The sequence below is a fragment of the Sceloporus undulatus genome, chromosome 3, assembly GCF_019175285.1.
Source record: "Sceloporus undulatus isolate JIND9_A2432 ecotype Alabama chromosome 3, SceUnd_v1.1, whole genome shotgun sequence".
Taxonomy (NCBI): domain Eukaryota; kingdom Metazoa; phylum Chordata; class Lepidosauria; order Squamata; family Phrynosomatidae; genus Sceloporus; species Sceloporus undulatus.
The window spans coordinates 93508050-93528640 of NC_056524.1; the positions used below are offsets into that span (position 1 = coordinate 93508050).

A 20591-nucleotide genomic window follows, 5' to 3' on the forward strand; every position below is an offset into this window, starting at 1 on the left:
TTAGAAATGTCAGAGCAAAGGGGAAAGTGGAAGGTGGTAGGCCAAGCAGTATTTGATACCTCATGAAGTCCTGGTCATCAGGGGTGAAAGCTTTTTCGTTTGAGTAGGTGATTTTTGCTGTCTATAAAAGAAGCATCTGTGTGTTTTTTTAAGGGGGTGTTAAATAACTTACACATTTTATGTATTTCAGTTTTACTTATTGTTATAAGAGTTTTTCAAAGTTCATAACTGTAGGTATCTGGAGCAGTAAAGTAGTAAGTGTTGTACATGCAAGTAGACTCAGCTAAGAGGCTATGCAGACCACTCCTAAGGAGCGGCCTTCAGCCACCTCCAGCTGTGCCAGATCGGGGCTGCGGCAACCACATGCTCTGGCCCCAATCTGGTCTTTCCAGGGCATATAAAGGAGCTGCAAAAAAGCTCATTTTTTCACCCTGGAAAGGACGCGATAGTCGCGGCACCTGGTTTTAAGGCACTTCTTTGGCACTGTATCGTGTGGTTGCAGCGCCAGAGGAGTGCTGTGATAATGCACACTGTGTAGAGCGTCACCTTCGGGTTGGAATTGGGACATGCATCATGTGGATCTAGAATTATGTTACAATAGTAACACACTTTCCTGAGTACTTTTGTATTACTTACTGATTTTCTGCTTTCTATGTGCTTCATTTCCCAGTAAAATTGCAGAAAGAAGCCAATTAAGGGGCTGCATTACCACCTGATTTACGCAAGATCACCCAATGAATTTCATTGTATATTCTATCTATACTAACTCTTCTATTTATTCCAGCATTCATGTTTGTCCTGTGAAATATTTGGAAGGAGCCTTGTAAACAGTTATTCTCTGTTGATCTGAGTAGATGCAGATTAAATCTGAAAGCTCTCATGTAGCAATGAAATAACAAGAAATCTGGTATTTTAGAAACACTGCATGATTTCTCTATTAAATTGCTTTGGCTCTGTTCTTCATATTCACACTCACATATTCTGGAACAGAAAATATCACAAACTTTTGTAATGAATAATTTTTTTTCAGCACAAATTTTAGACATTTAGATATTACTGTCTATATGCTAGTATCTATCATTAAATGATTATACTGTAGCACCTTGATTTAAGTTCCATGCTTCCATCTTATGCTGTGTTTTGTAGGGAAGGGCTTTAGTGCCTCAACATATAACAAATCACAGGATTTTGGAGGATGCAGCAATGACAGAATGGAACATGCCACTTTAACTGTTATTTTTTTTAAAAAAATATTAGTAGTAGTAGTATTAGGATTCATATATTGCATATTGATTATTATACAATACATACTTCTGTATATATATTCCTATATTCTATTACAATTTGTCTGAATATTTTTATCCCACCACAGTGCTCCCCTTCCCTGGAGCCATTTTCACCCTTATTATCCATCCAAAATCTCACTTCCTCTCGTGGAGGTAATCTTCCATCTTCTTTTCTCAATATTTTCTCAATACTTTCTCAATAAATTCTTTCCAAATGCCACTTTAACTGTGAAGTGTGAAAGGGCCCCAGGACAACCATTGTGTTACTATTTTTACTACACCATTGTATATAATGGACTTTGAACATCCATGAATTGTGGGATTCATGGGAGGGCCTGGAACCAGACTCTAGCAGATACCAAGGGTTTACCATATAATGAAAGTGAATATTCATCACATGTGATAAAGTGGGTGGAGTGGCCATGTATCCTATTTTAGAAAGGTTAATAATCTCTTTTAAGATTATGCATGAAGGTATCTAGAGACTAGAAGTGGTGGTGTGTGCCAAGTCACTGTGTGTGATGGGGCAGAGATGGAGGGTATTTAGAGCCTAACTATCCCTCCACGTGCCCTCTTTCCATGTTCAATTCACATCCCACCCTCCTATCTCCAGTACAGTATGGGCTCAGCTGGTTACTCTGGGGATTTTTCTCCCTTTACCTGATTTTTTCCCTACCCCATACTCTATCTGGGGGAGTGTGAGAATTGGCTAAGGGTAGTGCCTATAAGTATACTGTCAATGACAGGTAGTTGGGGAGGGGGATATGAGTTTTTTTTAAAAAAAACATATTTCTTTTGTTATTATACAATAATAATATTTACAATCCAATTTCCACAATGTCGTACATTTATTCTAATTCAGTACTTCCTTCATTTTTCTCTCCAGTTATTATCCATTTTTTTTTCATTTTACTGCTACATTTTTCTTTTCCTATTGTTCTTCTCTCAGTGAAATACCAGATCATAAATTGTCTATTAAACTTTCATCATAAATTTTTCCCATATTCTAATTTCCCCTGCGGTGATGTTTATTCTACTTTTCTTCCCCTGTAGTCAATCTTTCCAATATTATCTAAGAAACCTTTATACTACTCATACAGCATCGCTGCATAACTCCCTTTTTTGTCTCTCATATATTTCATTAAAGGTTCCCATGTTTTATAAAAGTCTTCTTTGGGCTTCCCTCTTAAACTCAGTGTTAGATTATCCATCTCCATATACTCGTAAATTTTGAGTAGCCATTGATCCTGAGTGTGAATTTCTACACCTATGAGTTTTGTGTACATCTCAGCATTACTTTTGGTGAAGGACTTTGGCTCTGGAGTGGCCTCTATAGGTCCTGGCCAGGGAGGAGTCCAACTGTTTCATTGCTCTCAGAGCTTAGGTATTTCACCCAAGGGAAGGCTGAGCATGTTGTCAAGGCTTGCCACCTGGCCTCAGCTGGACCCATGTCAGGTTGCTCCCACTCCTTTCCAAGTTCAACATAAATTAAATTGGTTATAGTTCAAGTAAAGTGGCCCTTATTTAACCCAATGTTCTGTGACTGGTTTCATTATTCCATAGTTGGTCATCAATGAAATGTTACAGTAAATGTATTTTTAACAGACAAATTGTGCCTTCTCTATGTTTAAAACATTACTTTTTTGTGTGTTTGTGTTATTTGATTATTATTAATGGTAACTCTGAATACAAGATAATTTTGTCAAACAATATGATTCAGATAGTTACTTGGATGTACTCAGTAGAATTTTTGACTTTTCCCCTTTGAACATCAGATCCAAATGCCATGACCTGCTAATGACATTTTTCTCAGTTCTAAAGTTGACAGTCCCCTCAGGTTTACCAGGTATGGCTGCTATTTGAGAAAAAGTAAATAATTCCCTTGGATATGCAGAATTGGTTGTGTGTTTAAGGATTCAAGTCATAATGATTTGCTGGCAACAAAATACTCTATAAGCAAGCTTTTAAATCTAAATTTCTTACTTATTTTTCACCACAAGTTTCCAGTTTCCAGCAGCCTCTGCTGATAATGTTTATATGATCCATTTTGAACTCTGACGGTGCACTGTCTATTTGGGCTGTGATTGAATTCCACACACACACACACAATTATGTGTACATACATTTTTAATCAAATTTGAATGCATAGTAAGCAATCATTTCTAATCAGAACTGCATTGTCACAACATACAGTTATTTTTCCTACTCTTTTTTCTTATTGTTTTTAGCATTTATGTTAGTGTGCAGTTTGCATCCTATTATTTTTAACTATTCAGATTTTGACTTTTTGTTTTCCTTTTTTTTCCAATTTTTGGATCGTTCTTTTTCTTTAAATTTTTGGGAAACTGCTGTTTTTGAATTCTCTTTTTTCCCTTTATTCTCCTGCTCACTCTGACCCCAGGAGCCAACACAAAGAAAAGCGCAGATGATATTACCAGTAATGATCGTGGGGAAGATGAAGGTATTTTTTGGTTTTTTCCCAAAAAAACAAAAACAAACCCTCAACCCTGATATGCATGAACATGAACTTTCCCTTTCCTTTATTTGATCACACACATTCCAGTGTGCTGTTTTACTTTCTTTTTATCTGGAATCTGAGCTTTCCTTCCTTCCTTCCTTCCTTTTCTTTTTTCTTTTTTTAAAAAAGCACACAATTTGGCATCTACATGACTGCAACTCCCTTTTGATATAAAATTACCTGTTATCTGTGAATATGTGTGAAGTGAAACAAGCATATTATTTACAACCAAATGTTTCTTCATTCCCATTCTGAAATTTTGTCTAGGAAGGAAAAAAATGGAATAGAAACCTTTGCATGTGTATCTCTTCCTTTATCCTTTTGGTATATCTTGTAACATCACCTTCACGTTATTTATCTCTTTTCCTTACCCCGTATAGTGGATGCAATTATTTCTTCTGCTGCTTGTTTTTATGTCTTTAATATCTGATATTCCAAGAAAAGTGAAGGATGCTTTTCATTTTGTTTTGTGCTATTCCTTAAAACGTTCTTCTTGTGCATGTATCTGGGGCAGCATTATTCCCATCCTTTACTCCCACATAGCTCCCAACAAGAATACATTTTGTATATTTATATAACACACAGTGATGATATCTGTTCTCTTGAGAGATCCCTGATTTGTATGTCAGAAAATGTTTTATGTAACTTGTGGGAGTTCTGTGGGTGTAAATTGCTCAGGTGGTGGCAACTATATCAGGTGGAAAGGAGGTCTAACTTTTTGTGTCTGGGACCATTGCTTGAAATGCTTTTTAATTACAGATGGTTTGTTACCAAATGTTAAAGGATTCAGACTTTCCCCTTAAGCACAGTAAATGCTTGACTGTAAAGCTTAGTAAGTTTACATAAAGATGTATATTTCTATTTAATGGTAATTACAGAATGAAATATGTGTATATTAAGAGGTCAACTATGTTATAGTCAAATTAACCTATAGTGTCTTCTGAGTTTCAGTGAAAATCTGAATGAACCAATAAAATCAATGGAATATCACATTTCTTCCACATTGAATAACCCTTTTGGTGGTAGCTTATTTTGATTTGTCTTTACTTTTAAAAGAAACTATATAGTTGCATCCCCTGACAGTGGTCCCAGAAATAATGTAGTTTGGCACCATTTTTAACTGCCATGGCTCCATCCTATGGAATCCTAGGTTTTGCAGTGGCATCAGAGCTCTCTGAGAGAGAAGGTTAAATCTATTACAATACTACAAATTCTAGAATTCCACAGCATCAAGTCAAGGCAATCAAAATTTTGTCAAACTTCATTATTTATAAAGAGGAGGCCAAAAGCTTGCATAAAGGAACAGCTACAATATTGCGATCTTTTTTAAAAAAAATTCAGGGGCAAAATAGGCTGTTTCTTCTGAAGGTGGATTGAGGCTGGGGCAACCACATGCCATGACCCCGATCTGCCTTTTTTGCCAGCTGAAAAAGGAGCAGCAAAGAGCTCCAGTATGCCTGATAAAGAGTCACTCCTTTTTGGGACCAGAAAAATCTAGTATTTCCACCCTGCTGTGGCTAGAAGACAACTTTAAGGTGCTTTATTGACAAGCAGCATATAAATGGTATGCCACTGGAGAGTCCAGAAGCCAGCCCATGTGTGGGCAGCTGGGTGGACTGCAGCTGGGTTCCAGGTATCCTGGGGTGTTCATCATCTGTATGCCATGCCCCCAAGCCAGCTGGAAGCCATTTTTTATGCTGGTTTGTTCCAGCCCTTAGTATATATTCTCTTGGATGATTCTGATGGTGGTGTGTTGTTAGGCATTGAGTGGGGTCAGAGCTAAAATTTGGCAAGGCCACCAACTCCCCTCCCCTCTCTTTTTGCCACCTTTTTTCTCTGAAATTCTGTCACTGCCTAGCATGCTGTGGGAAATGGGGGGAAAAATCACTCTCAGCAGAGACCTTGAACAAGACCACTTGAAGAATATTTTTCAAATAAGACTGAGGGGCACATGAAATTAGTCTGAAGATTGCTTATGACCTTAGACTATAAGTTGCTAACTCTGGCACAGAATGATTAATTATTTGTTGTGCCACTTACCTGTCACCTTTCCATGATAGTTGAACTTTTCTAAGCCCTATCCATGTCTTTTCTGTTTTCTATTCCACACTGTTTCAACTGGTATTGTAACACTTGCCCTTTCCTTTCCCTTCAGAAATGTGGATAGTATTATCTGGTCACCTGTTAATCTCCCTCTTTCTCAAAAGTTCAGCGTGACTGTGGCTTCCTGACCTTTCCAAGAGCATCTGCTAAGATCTCTGCATCTGTGTTATTGCTATTGTTCACCTTTTTTTTTCACCTGAAGTCTTCCACTGCTGTGTACCTGTGTTCCAAATAAAGCAACTGGACCTTTATTTCATACTCATATTGTAGATTTTGTCATTTTAGGACCCCTAGTGCTACAGGATTACTTTGAGAGAAGTGTCACAATCCCCCTGGGAAGGGGGCAGTCATCTCACATTCAACTTCTTCTTCTTTGGTTAAAAATATATATAACACACAATATAAAGCCTTATTCAGCTGTTTAAAATATGTTCACTTAACACTCGAAGAGGAGTGTGCTAGCCCCAGTGGCATCACTAAGATTGGTGCCAGCTGGTGTGGTAACTCATCATGCCACCCCTCCCTTTGACCTCCTCCCATACCACACTGTACAGAATCCTTAGTAATGTTTTTTTGCACTAATGTTACTCATAAATTGAAATTCCCAAATCTTGGTGAATGCAATGGCAATAGTTGTGGCATAAATAATTAGTAAAATTAAAAGTATACCTTTGCATTACGAAATCATATACACAGCCTAAATGTATTTACATGTACATAGTTTCATGTGGGTAAAATGAAAGTTTGGTAAGATGTGGGCTTTTTTAAAAGAAAAATTTTAAAAGAAAACTTTAAAAAATATTTTAAACTTTTTTTTAAAAAAAAATCAACCCCTGAGGTCTATTTTTTCTTCTCTCACTAAACCCCCATGCCCCCTAGTGATGCTCCTGACTAGCCCTGCCTTTTTCTAACATCATTCCACCAAGCTCTCAGTATGAAGTCAGGACTGGGGATGGCTGCATCTACACTGCAGACATAATCTAGTTTGACAACACTTTAACTTCTATGGCTCAATCCTAAGAAAATCTGGGAATTATAGTTCTGTGAGACATTTACCCTTGTCTGTCAGAGAACTCTGGTGCCAAACCAACTACAACTCCCAGAATCCCATAGCATTGAGCCATGACAATTAATGTGGTGTCAAACTGTATTATTTCTGCAGTGCAGATGCAGCGGAGACAGCCTATATTCTCTCTGGAGGCTTTCCTTCAGCCCTTTCATTTATAGTTTTATTTTCTGTCAGAATATTCTGAGTGCACCACCAAACTTCGAGCTCCAGAATTCCAAAAGATGGCGGCTATTCCAGTTCTAATGAAATCCAAAGTCTTATAATTGTGCAGTGTGAAAGGGCCTCTTGTGAGCTAGAATTCTGGAAAATTTATAGTTTGAATTGTTAAGACATTTTAAAACATCTGAATAAGGCTATATAGTGTATTATATATGTTATTATGTTCCCTGTTCCTTTATTATTTGTTAACTGAAAAGATGTGGATTTGGAACCGAACTGCCAGTTGTTGACCACTGTTTTAGCGTTTCGGAATATGACTGAGAGTCATAACTCTTAGCTTCAATATTGGGCCAAAACACACTACACAAATAATCCAGTTTGAGACTGGTTTGTATGCCCTGGCTTGCTGCTAGGGATTTCTGGGAACTGTAGTTTGTTGTGGCTGAGAACTCTGACAAAGAAGGCTAAACGACTCACAAAACTACAGTTCCCAGAATTCCCTAGCATTGAGCCAGGGTAGTTAATATAGTCTGAAACTGGATTATTTCTTCAGTATGTTTTGACCTATCGTTACAAATATGACTGGTAGTAAAACTTTTTTTTAAACTTACCATGTCAATGTTATATGAAAATACTTCCAAATTATGTGAAACCAAACAAACAAACTTTTGTAAAAGTATTTTGAATAAACAAAAAAGGAACAATCAATTCAACAATAAAATGGGCCTCATCCACTTATACCATAGGTAATGTGCCAAATGATGTAGGATATGGTCATATAAAGTAAGGACTGAGTGTGGAAGACACTCAAAAGATTATAGTGGACCTGGTGTCGAAATGTCATGTTCCTGAAATTCTGATTGCATCCTGGGTCTAAAATATTGTACCTGGACACTGTCAAGGTGCTGTGGAAAAAGAGTGAAACATGCTTTGTGTGTTATTTCCCAAGCAATTAGATCTGGTTCATACTATGCCACCTGGTTGTTCCCATGCTGATGTTCTAATCTTCTGAAAGTACTGTTTGAATGTCCACAGGACTTTACAATGCTAGTGTGCAAATGTTTCACATGTTTGGATCAAGTGACGAATACATAAGGGGAATGTGTTTTTTTAAAGAAAGGAATACAGGCAGTACAATACGTTTAATTATACCTTACTCCCCACTACCACAGACTTGGATAGTCTGCATAATTTCTGGTGAACTTTAGCTCATTTTGGTAACATTCCATTACAAGAATGCTGCCCTTTAAATCTCTCTCAAACTGCTTTGGTTGAGCCTCTATACCTTAGTCCTAATTCGCTTTGGTGTATGCCCTTTTGTTGCCCTCAAATAGAGTAAACCCACTGAATCCATTATAACTTGATAAGTTATGTCCCATTGAGTAAGTGCGCCAACTCTAATTGGAACTAACAATAGGATCCAGCCCTTTAAATACATAATCATGGGGAAAACTATTTTGTTTTATATACTTCATGGGAAAAACTCTATGAGTTTCACTATCTGCAAGACAGAAATAAACAGAAAATGATGTTTACTGTAAATCAGTTTTATATTATTAGTGTTTTATTCATTTATATCTCACCTTTCTTCTATAGGGACTCATGGTGGCTAACAAGAAGTTTAAAACAATGCAAATTAAAAATGATACAAATGCAGTAAAAATATAAATGTAAGATAAAACAATTTATAAAGTTTAAAACATTAAACATTAAAAATTAAAATGTATTACAGGACTATGCACAAGACCCTATAACCTATTGAATATTTAAGAGGGTGGGGTTTTTTTTAAAAGAAAATAATGAAGTTTCAGATGACACTTCTTTGTGAATTACTTTTCCCCATTAGTTTTCCAATATTTTATATTTATTAGACTCTTAATACTGTAATACTTTTTCAGAAACCACACAGCTCTCAAAAAACAACAACACTCACACCTGAAAAGAAAAGAAAAGTGTGATATTCAATAGGTATGGGTCCTTCTTCCACCATTTTCAGCCTTGTAGTTGTGCTTATACCTGCAGCAGTTCCCTCCCCCCCCCCCCCCCCCGGCAGAATTTATCCTGAAGTACTTTTTCAGAGCTCATCTAGAAGGGCACTAAACTGGTATAGGAACAAACAGAGGAGAGATATATACATGAACTGGGGGATTTTGTGAAGTACTAAATTGATTAACACTGTAGGGAAAAATAGGCAACATTTTTTCCTTTAATACTCGTATTATTTTCTTGTGTTTTCCTTACTTGTACTCTTTTCAGACATACACGATCAGAACAGCAAGAAGCCAGTGATGGTTTATATCCATGGTGGATCATATATGGAAGGTACAGGGAATATAGTTGATGGCAGCATACTGGCAAGCTACGGAAATGTCATTGTTGTAACCATCAACTACAGACTAGGGGTTCTAGGTAAGTAATTTTTTCTCTTTCTTGAAAGTTCTTGAAAGTCATTTTAAATGTATATCTGTTAAACCACTACACCTGTGGCCTGATTTGTGCCAGAGAAATCCACTATGTTAGGTCATGCACAGGTGTGATGGAAAGCTATAGCCTTGCTTTGGGGGCTCCTTTCAGAGTCTGTGATTACAGTCTAATTGGAAAGGTTTTAATGTTGTCTGTACCTATGTATCTCTACTATATATTATCAGAATATTGGGACAGACTCTTTGTAAAATCAGTTCTTGCCATGTTTGTCATCCGTTTTGGACCTGCCTTGTTATTTTTGGGGCAACATGATAGTTTAGGAAAACTGAATTAGATGAGTGGTGATATTTTTACTGATTGCTTGCCATTGTTTTAGTTGGTTCAGACATCTCTGGCTATGACATCATGATGCTATCAATTCAAGATGGCCACAGTATGTTTTCTTCTTGATCTGATGACTTTATTTGCCCTAGGTAGAATTCTGCTTGATTCTCTTGGTAGCATTTGCTAGTATAGTCGGCTCTCCTTATCAGCAAACTTGTCATCCATGAATTTGAGCATCCACAGATGGCAAGACCATGGGGGGGGGGGGAGGAGGAAGAAGAAGAAACTGTTTGGCAGCAGGAAGAGGAAGATGAGACATGACACAAAGAGGATGAAGAAGAAGGCAAGGCGGAAGGAGAAAAAGGAGGAGGAGGAGAGGGTTGTGTGGTGCAAGGAGGAGAAAGAGGAAAGTTTGAGGTGAGAGGAGTGACAGAGGAGGTGAAGGAGGACAAGAAGGAACAGGCTGGGAGAAGCGCACGTTGCCCACCGCCACAAGGCTGGCCATCTAACAGCAGCCTCAATACCCCATGGCCGGACTGGAAGGGAGGGAGCCAGCAGAGAAGGAGGAAGGAAGGGGCTCAGCAGGAGGGGTCTGCCTGTGGGCAAGGGGCTATTATTATTATTATTATTATTATTTTATTATTTTAATAATATCCCACCTCTCTACAAAATGTAATCAGGGTGCTCCGGGGCCAGCTGTCCAGCTCTGAGTGGCGGGTCAGGAGGGAGAGAGCGCCCAGCTCCCCATAGTGAGACGCTCAGTCGGTGGGAGGTTTACTCCCCCCTTCCTCCTCTTCCTCCTCAGCTTCAGAATGGGCAGCCTAGGGCAGAGGAGTGATTGCGCCAGAAGCAGCAAGTGTCATTTTCTTCATAAAGTCAATGGGACTTGAGCATCCACGGATTTTGGCATCCATGAGGGATCCGGAATGGATTTCCTATGGATACCGAGGACCCACTTTAATGGCTAGGTAGTTAGAAATGAAACAAAGTTACATTTGAATATAAGCAGTTACCCTGGGTAGGATTTTTGTTGTTTGTTTTTGTAACATAGACTCTCTGCTGTTAAGAGGATTCTGTACCATAGATGAAAACTGTGGCGGCTCCACTGTTGCATTTCAGTATCTGAAGCATATAAAGAAGAACATTGGTTAGCATCCTGAAGGTCAACATATTTTACTCCAACACTTGACCTAATTATATTTGCTTTCAAGGTTTCTTTAAAAGTGAAAGGCTTGCTACAAAGGAAGGCTAGATTGGTTCCCTTTCTGTTCTTAGCCTTTAAAGCAAAGCTGATCTTATCCAGGCAGGATTTGGTGTATAGTTGATTCGTTGGAGTAACTGTTTTTAACTGGTTGAGTGCTACGTGTTTCTTTTATTGTTCTATTTTTCCCCACTGTTTTTTATGTTATGTTTAGCAAGTTTTCAAAGCTACTGTATTTTGTTTTCTTAGGCTCTTTGAGCACATTCTTGACTAAAAAGATGATATAATTTAAGTAATAAACCAGTGTGATTAGATCACAAAAATAACTTGCCTACATTACTTTGCTAAAAAAATGACTAGTTTTTGGTTATTTTAGAGGCATGTACACTACATTTGTTTTAAATTTATAATCCACAGATAAGATTGGTTTGTTAATAAGATTAATTGTCATCATTCATGAAGAACCTACTAAATAAATACATTTCACCATGCCGTCTAACACTTGTTTCTGGCTTGTTTTCCCCTTATGGCATTAGATGTAATTTCTAGAGAAGGTGAACATTCTCTTGCAGTATTTGTGTTAAAAGATTATATTTTGAATTAAAATGTATCTAGATTTTCTGGTGATGAACTGGGATTTTATTGCTGTCTCTTTAATAAAAAATAAATAATAGCTAGAGCAAGTAGCTATGCACTTTATTTTTCAAAGCCCATGCAAAATATGGGTAAGCAAAGTATATTGTCATGACGAGATATGGTCCCACAAAGAGTTTTGTGCTGTTGACTCCTCCATATCCTTGGACTCTCCCCTTTTCTGGCTAAATAGTATTAAATCTTCCAGTGATTCCAAAGTGGTGGTTCACTTTTAAATATGTTTAAATAGACTGCAACCCATTATCCTCCCACTTAAAGCCATAAGGGGGATTTCAGCTATTCCTAGTTTTATTCCCTCCCTTTTTTGCATTTTTTTTTGCAGTTCACCCCCATCCTAGAGAGTGACAAAAGCAGAAAATGCTCCTCAGACCAACAATAATTATTAATCTGATCTATAACACTTTATGTGTTTTCAAGTGTTTTTATTTATTTGTGTAGTACTAGATGGTTGATTACGCTGCCTTTCAGTTTTGAAAAGTGTGAAAGTCATTATCTTCACCAATCAGTATAATCTGTGTATTGTCCATTCCTCTCAAATCAACAGACTCCTGCACTCCAGAAAATAACCTACACACTCAGCAATCTAGGAAGCTAGACAAGTTGTACTGTAGATCAGGTACACAGCCACATTATTTATTCAGAGTATTAGATATCTAGAAAGCATTTCTCCATTTATATTAGGCCAGTGTTCTTCAAATAGTGGGGGCGCCCCCCAGGGGGGGCGCGGGCTCTGTAAGGGGGGCCGAGGCTCCGTAAAGGGGGGCCCCTACTTGGAAGAGGGCCCGTGTGCCATAGGCCGGAATGGGCTGGCAGCGGCTGGGTCCTCCTCGCAAGAGCCCCGCCAGGAGGCGGCGGTGGCAGAGGGGCCGAGTGGGCCATGGAGGGGAGCCTCTCCAGCGGCGGAGTGAGTGGGAACCCAGGCCGCCCAGCCCTGGAGGGGAAGGGGGAGGCTCTGCGCTGGAGGCAACGGCCGAGAGGGGCTCCTCTGAAGAGCAGCCAGGGCCAGGCTCCAGTCCTTCTCCTCCTCCTTTGGGAGCGACCGCCCCTGTCAACCGCCCGAGAGGCCGCCCTTGCCTGGGCGGGAAGGAGGAGGCCGTTGGCCGAGGCTGAGGTGAGGGGATAAGTAAAGGGTACTCAGTTTGATACCCCTTTTGTCAAAAACACACTGCAGAAATAATCCAGTTTGAGACCACTTTGGTCAAAACAACCCATGCAGAGCTCTCTGTCAGAAAAGGATAAATAACACGTTCCCACCAATCCTATAGCATGAGTCAAGGGGTGAAAGCAGTCTCAAACTCAAACTTCAATGTGGTCTTATCAAGGCATGCATCTTAGTAAATGGAGGGCATTTTGGATTCCTCCTGGACGAGGGAAGGTTGGAATAGGCGTATTTCCTCAGCTGCATGGGAATTGTAGTTCATTGGCACCAGAGCTCTTTCTCACAAAACTAACTACCATTCCCGGGTTCCCAGCACTGAGCCAGGGCGGTTTAAAGTGGTCTCAAACTGGTTATTTCTGCAGTATGGATTGGACCTTGAGTATTTTATAACGAAGATCCAAAACACTGCAGAAATAATCCAGTTTGTGACGCTTAACTCTCCTGGCTCAGTGCTAGGGCATCCTGCGAATTGTAGTTTATTGTGGCACCAGAGCTCTTTTTGATAAAGAAGGCTCAATGTCTCACAAAACTACACTTCCCAGGGTTCCCTAGCACTGAGCCCGGGCAGTTGAAGCAGTCTCAAACTGGATTATTTCTGCAGTGTGTCTTGGACCCAACTCAGGCTGCATCTTCACTCCAGAGACAATCCAGTTTCATACCGTTTTTACTGCCATGGCCCAGTGCTATGAAATCCTGGGAATTGTAGCTAGTTGTCACACCAGAGTTTGCTGAGAGAGAAGGTTAAATGTCTCCGAAAACTAGAATTCCCAGGATTCCCTAGCACTGAGCCATGGCAATTAAAAGGGTGTCAAACTGGAATTATTTCTGCAGTGCTGTTGCAGCCGAACACGTTTCTATTTGGCACAAAGCTTCCTGAACCCCCTTCATGTCAAAATAAATATCTTAAAAGGACTGAAAGATTCTTTGTTTGGTTCAATGGTGATTTTGAGAGTTGAAATAAGTTACAATTATTTTTATTCAATTATGTTTACGTTTATTTGCAAAACATCTGCCATTTTAACATTATGGGAATTTTCCGGGAATTGTGACTGAACATTCCGTGTGATGTGGGGGGATTCAGTGTGTTTTGAACAAACATTTTAGGGAATTATCTTTGAGGCTTGTTGGCAACAAGACAAATGATACTATTTACAGTCGCGCGGGGCCCCCCGAAATGTTTTCTTCTTCCTAGGGGGGGCATGACAGAAAATAATTGAGAAGCACTGGATTAGGCTGAAGCTGGTAGGAATGTGAGAGGGAAAGTTAATTTTGTCTTTTTTTAATACATTGAGAGAACCCATAAAAATATCTTGAAAATTTTCAGTTTATTTTTCTTGGTGTGTGTGTGTGTGTGTGTGTGTGTGTGTGCGTGCAAAAAACCAAAATATGCACATGTTTAAAAAACAAACAAAACAGAGATCACATTTTGCACAAAATATGTTCATATGTTTTCTCTGAATATTTTCTTTCTTTCTTCCTTCCTTCCTTCCTTCCTTTTTTTCTTTTTTTAGAGAAAATAAATAAGAATATGACACTTGGCATATTATGATAATCTAGGATATAGATGTAAAGGAATCTTGCAACATCTTTGTGATTGAGAGGAAGAATTTGATAGTATATGTTTTCATAGACTTAATTCTACTTCATCAGATGCATGAAGTGAAGTGCCTAGGAACAGACTTTTATACCTGTGAATTAGTAGTTGTACATGTGAATAGCAATTGAAACACAAACACTAGTGGATATGATGATGGGGTGACAAGTTCAGTTTTAATTATGGCTGTTCTGGCCAAAGGCAGGAGGAAAGATATTGCCTAAAGCCAAGGTGAATACAGTGGGCCCTCCCCTTATGTGCCACCATTGACTTCTGTGGGACTTGAGCATACACTGATTTTGGTATACGTGGAGGGGGATCTGGAACAGATCCCCGCATATAACAAGGGCCCACTGTACATAAATTCAAGTTAGACGATGAGAAAATTGAAATACTGGTAGTTAAAAGATTTCCCATACTTTGGATCAAATATTGACCAGAACAGAAACTTCAGTCAAGAAATCAGAAGACCGGGAATGGGAAGGGCAGCTATGAAAGAACTGAGAGTGGGGTGTAGTGTAGTGGTTTGAGTGTTGAACTATGACTCTGGGGACCAGGATTCAATTCCCTACTTGGCCATGAAACCCACTGGGTGACCTTGGGCAAGTCACATCCTCTCAACCTAAGAGGATGGCAATAGCAAACCTCCTCTGAACAAATCTGGCCAAGAAAACCCCATTATAGTTTTGCCTTTGGGTCACCAAAAAGTTGGAAATTACTTAAAGGCACACAGCAACAACAAAGTGAAAGTACCTCTAATACTGTGGGTGATATAATTAGGTCCCATGTTAAGATTTCCCAAATAGAGGTTGGTCTCAGTTGGGAGCTGTACGTAACTACCAGTGGGATTCTGCCAATTTTTGTTTTTGTTTTTGTCTTTAGTTTGCTTTGCAATAGATTAATCTTGAATACAAGTTGCTTTTTCTTGCTTTTTTACAACTACATATGGTTGGGTACTGTAGATTGTGGAATGCATTTGCTTAGACCCAGAAGACAGGGATACCAAATTCCGTGAGTTTGATGTCCCTGTCTTAGGTTTCTGATCAAATGTCATTTTATTGGAGGACTTTGTTGTAAACTATAGATTTGGTAGTGTGGGATAGGGATTCTTGGAGGTATCTCATCCACTCAATCGACTCAAAGGCAGATAACAACAACAAGATGGAAACTGGAGGCATGTAAGTCTGTGCAGCAGTCAGTGAGTTTTTAGTATATTATAGTGCCTAGATGCCCATTGTATAGCTGTACAGTGGTATCCAGACACATAACTTGTTCTGTTGATAGTTCCAGGCTTAGATTGATGAAAGGGTGGAAGTTGTTGAAATTCTGGTGGAAAGTATGAGTTCAAATTTTGAAGATATCATCAGTATACCTCAGGTAGAGGAGAGGTTTCTTGGTGCAAGATTGCCTTGAGGGGAGAAAATGGAAGGATTTAAGTATGTGCAGTCCTCGGTCAGTCATGAAGATGTTGGCATATTGCAGTGCCATTAATTTGCCCATGTTGGTACAGTTAATTTGAAGGTATATGTTATTACCAAAGGTGAAGTAGTTGTGCATGAAAACAAATTGGCAGACCTTGGTATGTACATGTTATTCTGGATGTAAAAATAGCTTTAGAATGTACTGAAGAAAAAAAGAAAGCATGTCTCTGGATTGCTTTAAGAATAAGATTTCATGACAGTAAAATCTTGGTCTGGATGGCTGCATGCCTCTTTCATATTGATGATTCTGTTCAATATACATTGCAATCTACAATCGTCTCTTGAAGCCTATTTTCAGATCAAGTCATAAAAATTGACATCACAGTTCCACTGATTCAGATGATTATTGTTAACACACTTATTGTCCAATTATATCTAATTTGTTTTCTGTGACACAGGTATGATCAGGAAACTGGTAAGGCTGGTAAGGCAAAAACTTGTTCAAAGTAGTCAGATAATTAAGAATTGAGGATTCACACTTAGATATGCATCTCATTTAACGTGTAGGATACCATCCGCATTAATATGTTAACCCCATTTCCATACCATCTATATTTGGATATACTTTTAGATCTCCTACCAGTTTACATCTACACTTCCCAAATAAACAGATATCTGAGATGTTCTTTGGTGAGTATCTTATAGCATGGGCCACAGAGGAACATGACAGATTTCACACATTGGTTTTTTAAAAATAATATTGCTGAAAATTATCTTTCTTCCTTAATGATTTCAACCTGTAGTAATGTAGTATCCTGAACGGTGGGGCTGACTTCTAAGTCAACATGCATTTAGCTGCACTGTAATTACAGTCTAATCTTACACTATTCTTACAGATGGCTCATGGCAATCATTTCAGTATCTCATGTTATAATATATGAGTATTTACAAATTAAACACCTGCTTAGCCTAAGAATTTTTCTTTGTTTAGGTTCTTGAATGCTAATGATGAAGGATCTGTATAATAACAATGGCAGCTCTGCTGTATAAATGTCAAGGAAAGGCAGTCTCCCCCAGCTTTGATATGCATATACATCACTAATATACAACTACCTCCAGCACTTTTGACATGTATGAATTAATGTATTTAAAATTGCTGAGTTTCTACAATAAGTAAGCAGTTCACAGGAACCAAAACTATCTTATAGGAGTCAACATAGCAAGGCTGTTTATAATAATTTCTTTTTTAAATGAATTGTGTGTGGGCGTGTGTTTGTTTTCCTTTTAGCTCCTCCAGTTATGAAGCATAGAAGACCACACACGTCCATCTCTCTAACTATATGTATTATCATGATACTTTTTTGAACTGCTAGCAAAATTGTCAGTAAGAAATCTTGTCTTGTTTATGAGTAAATTCACAAGAAAAATAATCCTGACAATTGGAAGAGTCTGCAATATTTCACTATTATTTGACTTATATAGTAGGCCTTTTTGTAGAAATTCTACAGTATTCTGAATTAATGTACCAGTGATAATTTGTACATACAAGTGGAATTGCACACTGAAGGATATTAGGAGAACTTGCATATATACCTTAAACCTGTACTGTTTGTAAAGTAGGAGAAGGGAGATAAAGATGACTTGGTAAATAGTGAACCACACCAGTAGAAAGTTTTTTGCAGGGAGAATAATCCATGTTCCCACATTGTGGTCTGCAAAATTGTTCTGCTTCCTCTTATTGGGAGGAAACAGCAAGTATTAGGCTTTTCATCCCCACCTTTATTTTCAAATCACATGAAAAGAAATGCATGAATAAAAAGCATGTATTTTAAAGATAAACTTTCATTAATGCTAAAATTCATTAAAATTTACATTAAAAGATATTGAAAAATGGGCATATTTTTAAAAAGTGTGCAGAAAAAATCACATTAATTTGCATACATGAAGGAAAAATTGGCTATCAAAACACAATAAGAATGAGAATAAATGGAGGTGACAGCTGGAGAAATGCAAGAACATCAAGACCAAAATAAGGCACTGAGGGGAATCCTTGAGATGGACTTTCCAGGCAAGGAAAATCACATGGTGAAGTTGGTGCAGTCTTAGGTCAAAATGGTTAGAGTTCAGGCCTAAGACATCACCAGCCAGAAGCGATAAAGGGTGCAATAAGTCAAAACCAAGACATAAATGTTAGTAAGTAATTTTAAACCAAGAAGTTCCACAACCAAGACCAAAACAGTCCAAAATCAGCAGGATACACTCTCAGCAAACAATGTACAGTCCAAGGTTATACACATTAATCCATAGTAATGCAAGGTTTGACTAACAAGCTTAAACAGTTCCTCTTAGCACTGTATGTGGCCCTAAGTGGAGCTTATATATTCCTGGCTGAAAACCTATCCAAGGCCTAGGTTTAAGCCATTTAGCCTTGTTTTCCTAAGGAGGACTTTGTTCGCAGGACTTCTTTGGAGCTGATAACCTTTTCTTGATGGACTTCACCTGAGCACTTTCCACTATCTATCTCTACTTTTATGGACTTGGAGGGGGTCCAGTGTCTTCTCCAATGCTGGGACTGAGCTTTTCCCTTCTGCACCTGGAAGGACCCTAAGTGGACAGGGCTCACAGAATCCTTGTCATACACTGAACACACTAGAGAACTCCTCCAATGAGATCCAGTGTATATTTTGTACATGGGTTGACATCATGATCAGAATGTACCCGTCAATGCATAATTTAATGTCTTTGTGTTATTGCTATTGCTGGCAGAATAACAGTTCAATCTAAGTCATATGAATGACTGTGAGGTCGATACTGGTCAGGAAATAGTAATTGTAGTTTAATTGTTAATTTAAGTTGTACACCACCTTGAGTCCCTTGTTCAAAAAAAGTCAGGATATAAATTAAACAAACAACCTATCAGCATGTCAAGGATCCCCTCCCCTTTTAAAGAAAAAACGTAGATTTTTTTCTTATGTAACTCTGTGTTTGTTTTCAATAGGATTATTAGCAAATTAGTGTTATCAAGATTATAGATTGTGTTTATAGACCTGTGTTTTATTGCTTGAAGATCAATTTTCTTCTGTGCTCCTTAAGAATAAGAGTCTTTATATTATTGTTAAATCAGAAAATCAATGGATTTCTAAATTGGAACAATCCCTGAGAAAAGCCATTATGCTAGGGAGAATCACTTCATTTGGCTCATTAGAAAACACAATGGACTATTGTTCTTTCACTTGCTGCTTTGTTATTTCAGCAAAGAGATGTTAAAGATGTTCTTTTAAAAAGACTTGCAGTGAGATGGAAACTATTGTATTGCAAGGAAACATGTGCACACTAGGGTGGTCCAAAAAACTCAAGTTATTCATATATACTTAGGCACCCTCTAATTTTGTTACACTTAATAACAATAGACACCAAACAAAATTTCAGCATCCTACAAGAAAAGAAAAGCAGTGCTCTACAAATGTTATTTTTCAAAATTTTGCTTAAATTAGTTTCATTTGCTAATGGAGAAGAGAAACTATTTGGAGTCCCAAAACTTTCTTCCAGCACAGGAGTAAATGCTGGCAATGCAGTTTATAATGTTCTGAAATCATGGGATCTTGATGATAAAATTATTGGAATGGGTTTTGACATGACAGCAGTTTATTCTGGAGCTAAAAATGGAGCATGCACCTTGATTGAACACTGAGTAAATAAAGAGTTACTGTGGTTTGTGTGTCGCCATGATGTATTGGAAATAATTCTAAGCAAAGTATTTACTCTATGCTTAGGTCCTTCCAGCTCACCTGATATTCCTCTGTTCCAAAGGTTTAAGGAAATCTGGAATGCAATAGTTCAAACTGATTATACACCTTTGGATCTTACTGCTGAAGAAGAAGACTTGAAAAGCTCTACCATCAAGATATTGCTTCCACTTCTAGAGAAAAAAGATCATCCCAGAGATGACTAGAGCTAATTGAATTGACATTGTTGGTGTTGAGATATCCACTGAAAACTGTTCACTGGAGAGTGCCTGGACCAATTCATCATGCTCCTCGGATGGCCAAACTTATTTACACATATAAGTTGTACCTTTTCTAGACTCATGGTGTTTTCCATCTCACCCAACTGAAAACATAATTTGGAAAGATTTGTCAAGTTTGGGTCACAGTTGTAAAAACTGGATTGAGGCTCCAATCAATGCGGATGCTGCCATAAATGACATGGTCTTTTGGAAGGAGGCTAGAATACAGTGAAAAATACAGTATTTTTGACAATGAGATGAGTATCACTATAAGAAAAGCTCTATAGCCTCACTTATGGTATCTTTCTGATGAGCTAGATTGCCTATCCCTGTTTCAGATAAAGTTACTGAAGAAGAAAAACTTTGCATTGTTGAAAATATAGCAAAATATTCCTCCACATTGAATGATAAGAGGAAATCTAGATTTACTTAATGAAGGATGTGGGGGTTGGACTGGATGGCCCTTGCGGTCTCTTCCAACTCTATGATTCTGTGATCAGATTTTTCCAACTGCAGAACGTCTTGGCTATTGTCAAAGTTGAAAATAGACCAGACATTCCTCACAAGGCCACCAAGTGACTGGGAACAGGATCCACAGTATACAAATGGTAAAAAACCCATAAAACATCTAAAAGTAGTTAATGATATTGCAGAAAGGGGTGTTAAACTGTTC

General features: G+C 38.3%; 1 protein-coding gene across 6 annotated transcripts in view; it reads left to right on the forward strand.

Moving 5' to 3' along the window:
• The window catches only part of NLGN4X (neuroligin 4 X-linked), a 228047-nt gene that overhangs the window by 103917 nt on the left and 103539 nt on the right, over nt 1-20591 (forward strand). For 5 of the 6 annotated variants that reach the window (XM_042460328.1, XM_042460330.1, XM_042460333.1 and 2 more), the window contains exons 3-4: nt 3688-3747; nt 9392-9544. In XM_042460328.1, coding sequence (XP_042316262.1) covers nt 3688-3747; nt 9392-9544 — 213 coding nt within the window. The remainder of the gene's footprint in view (nt 1-3687; nt 3748-9391; nt 9545-20591) is intronic. The other variant, XM_042460334.1, reaches the window with a different exon arrangement.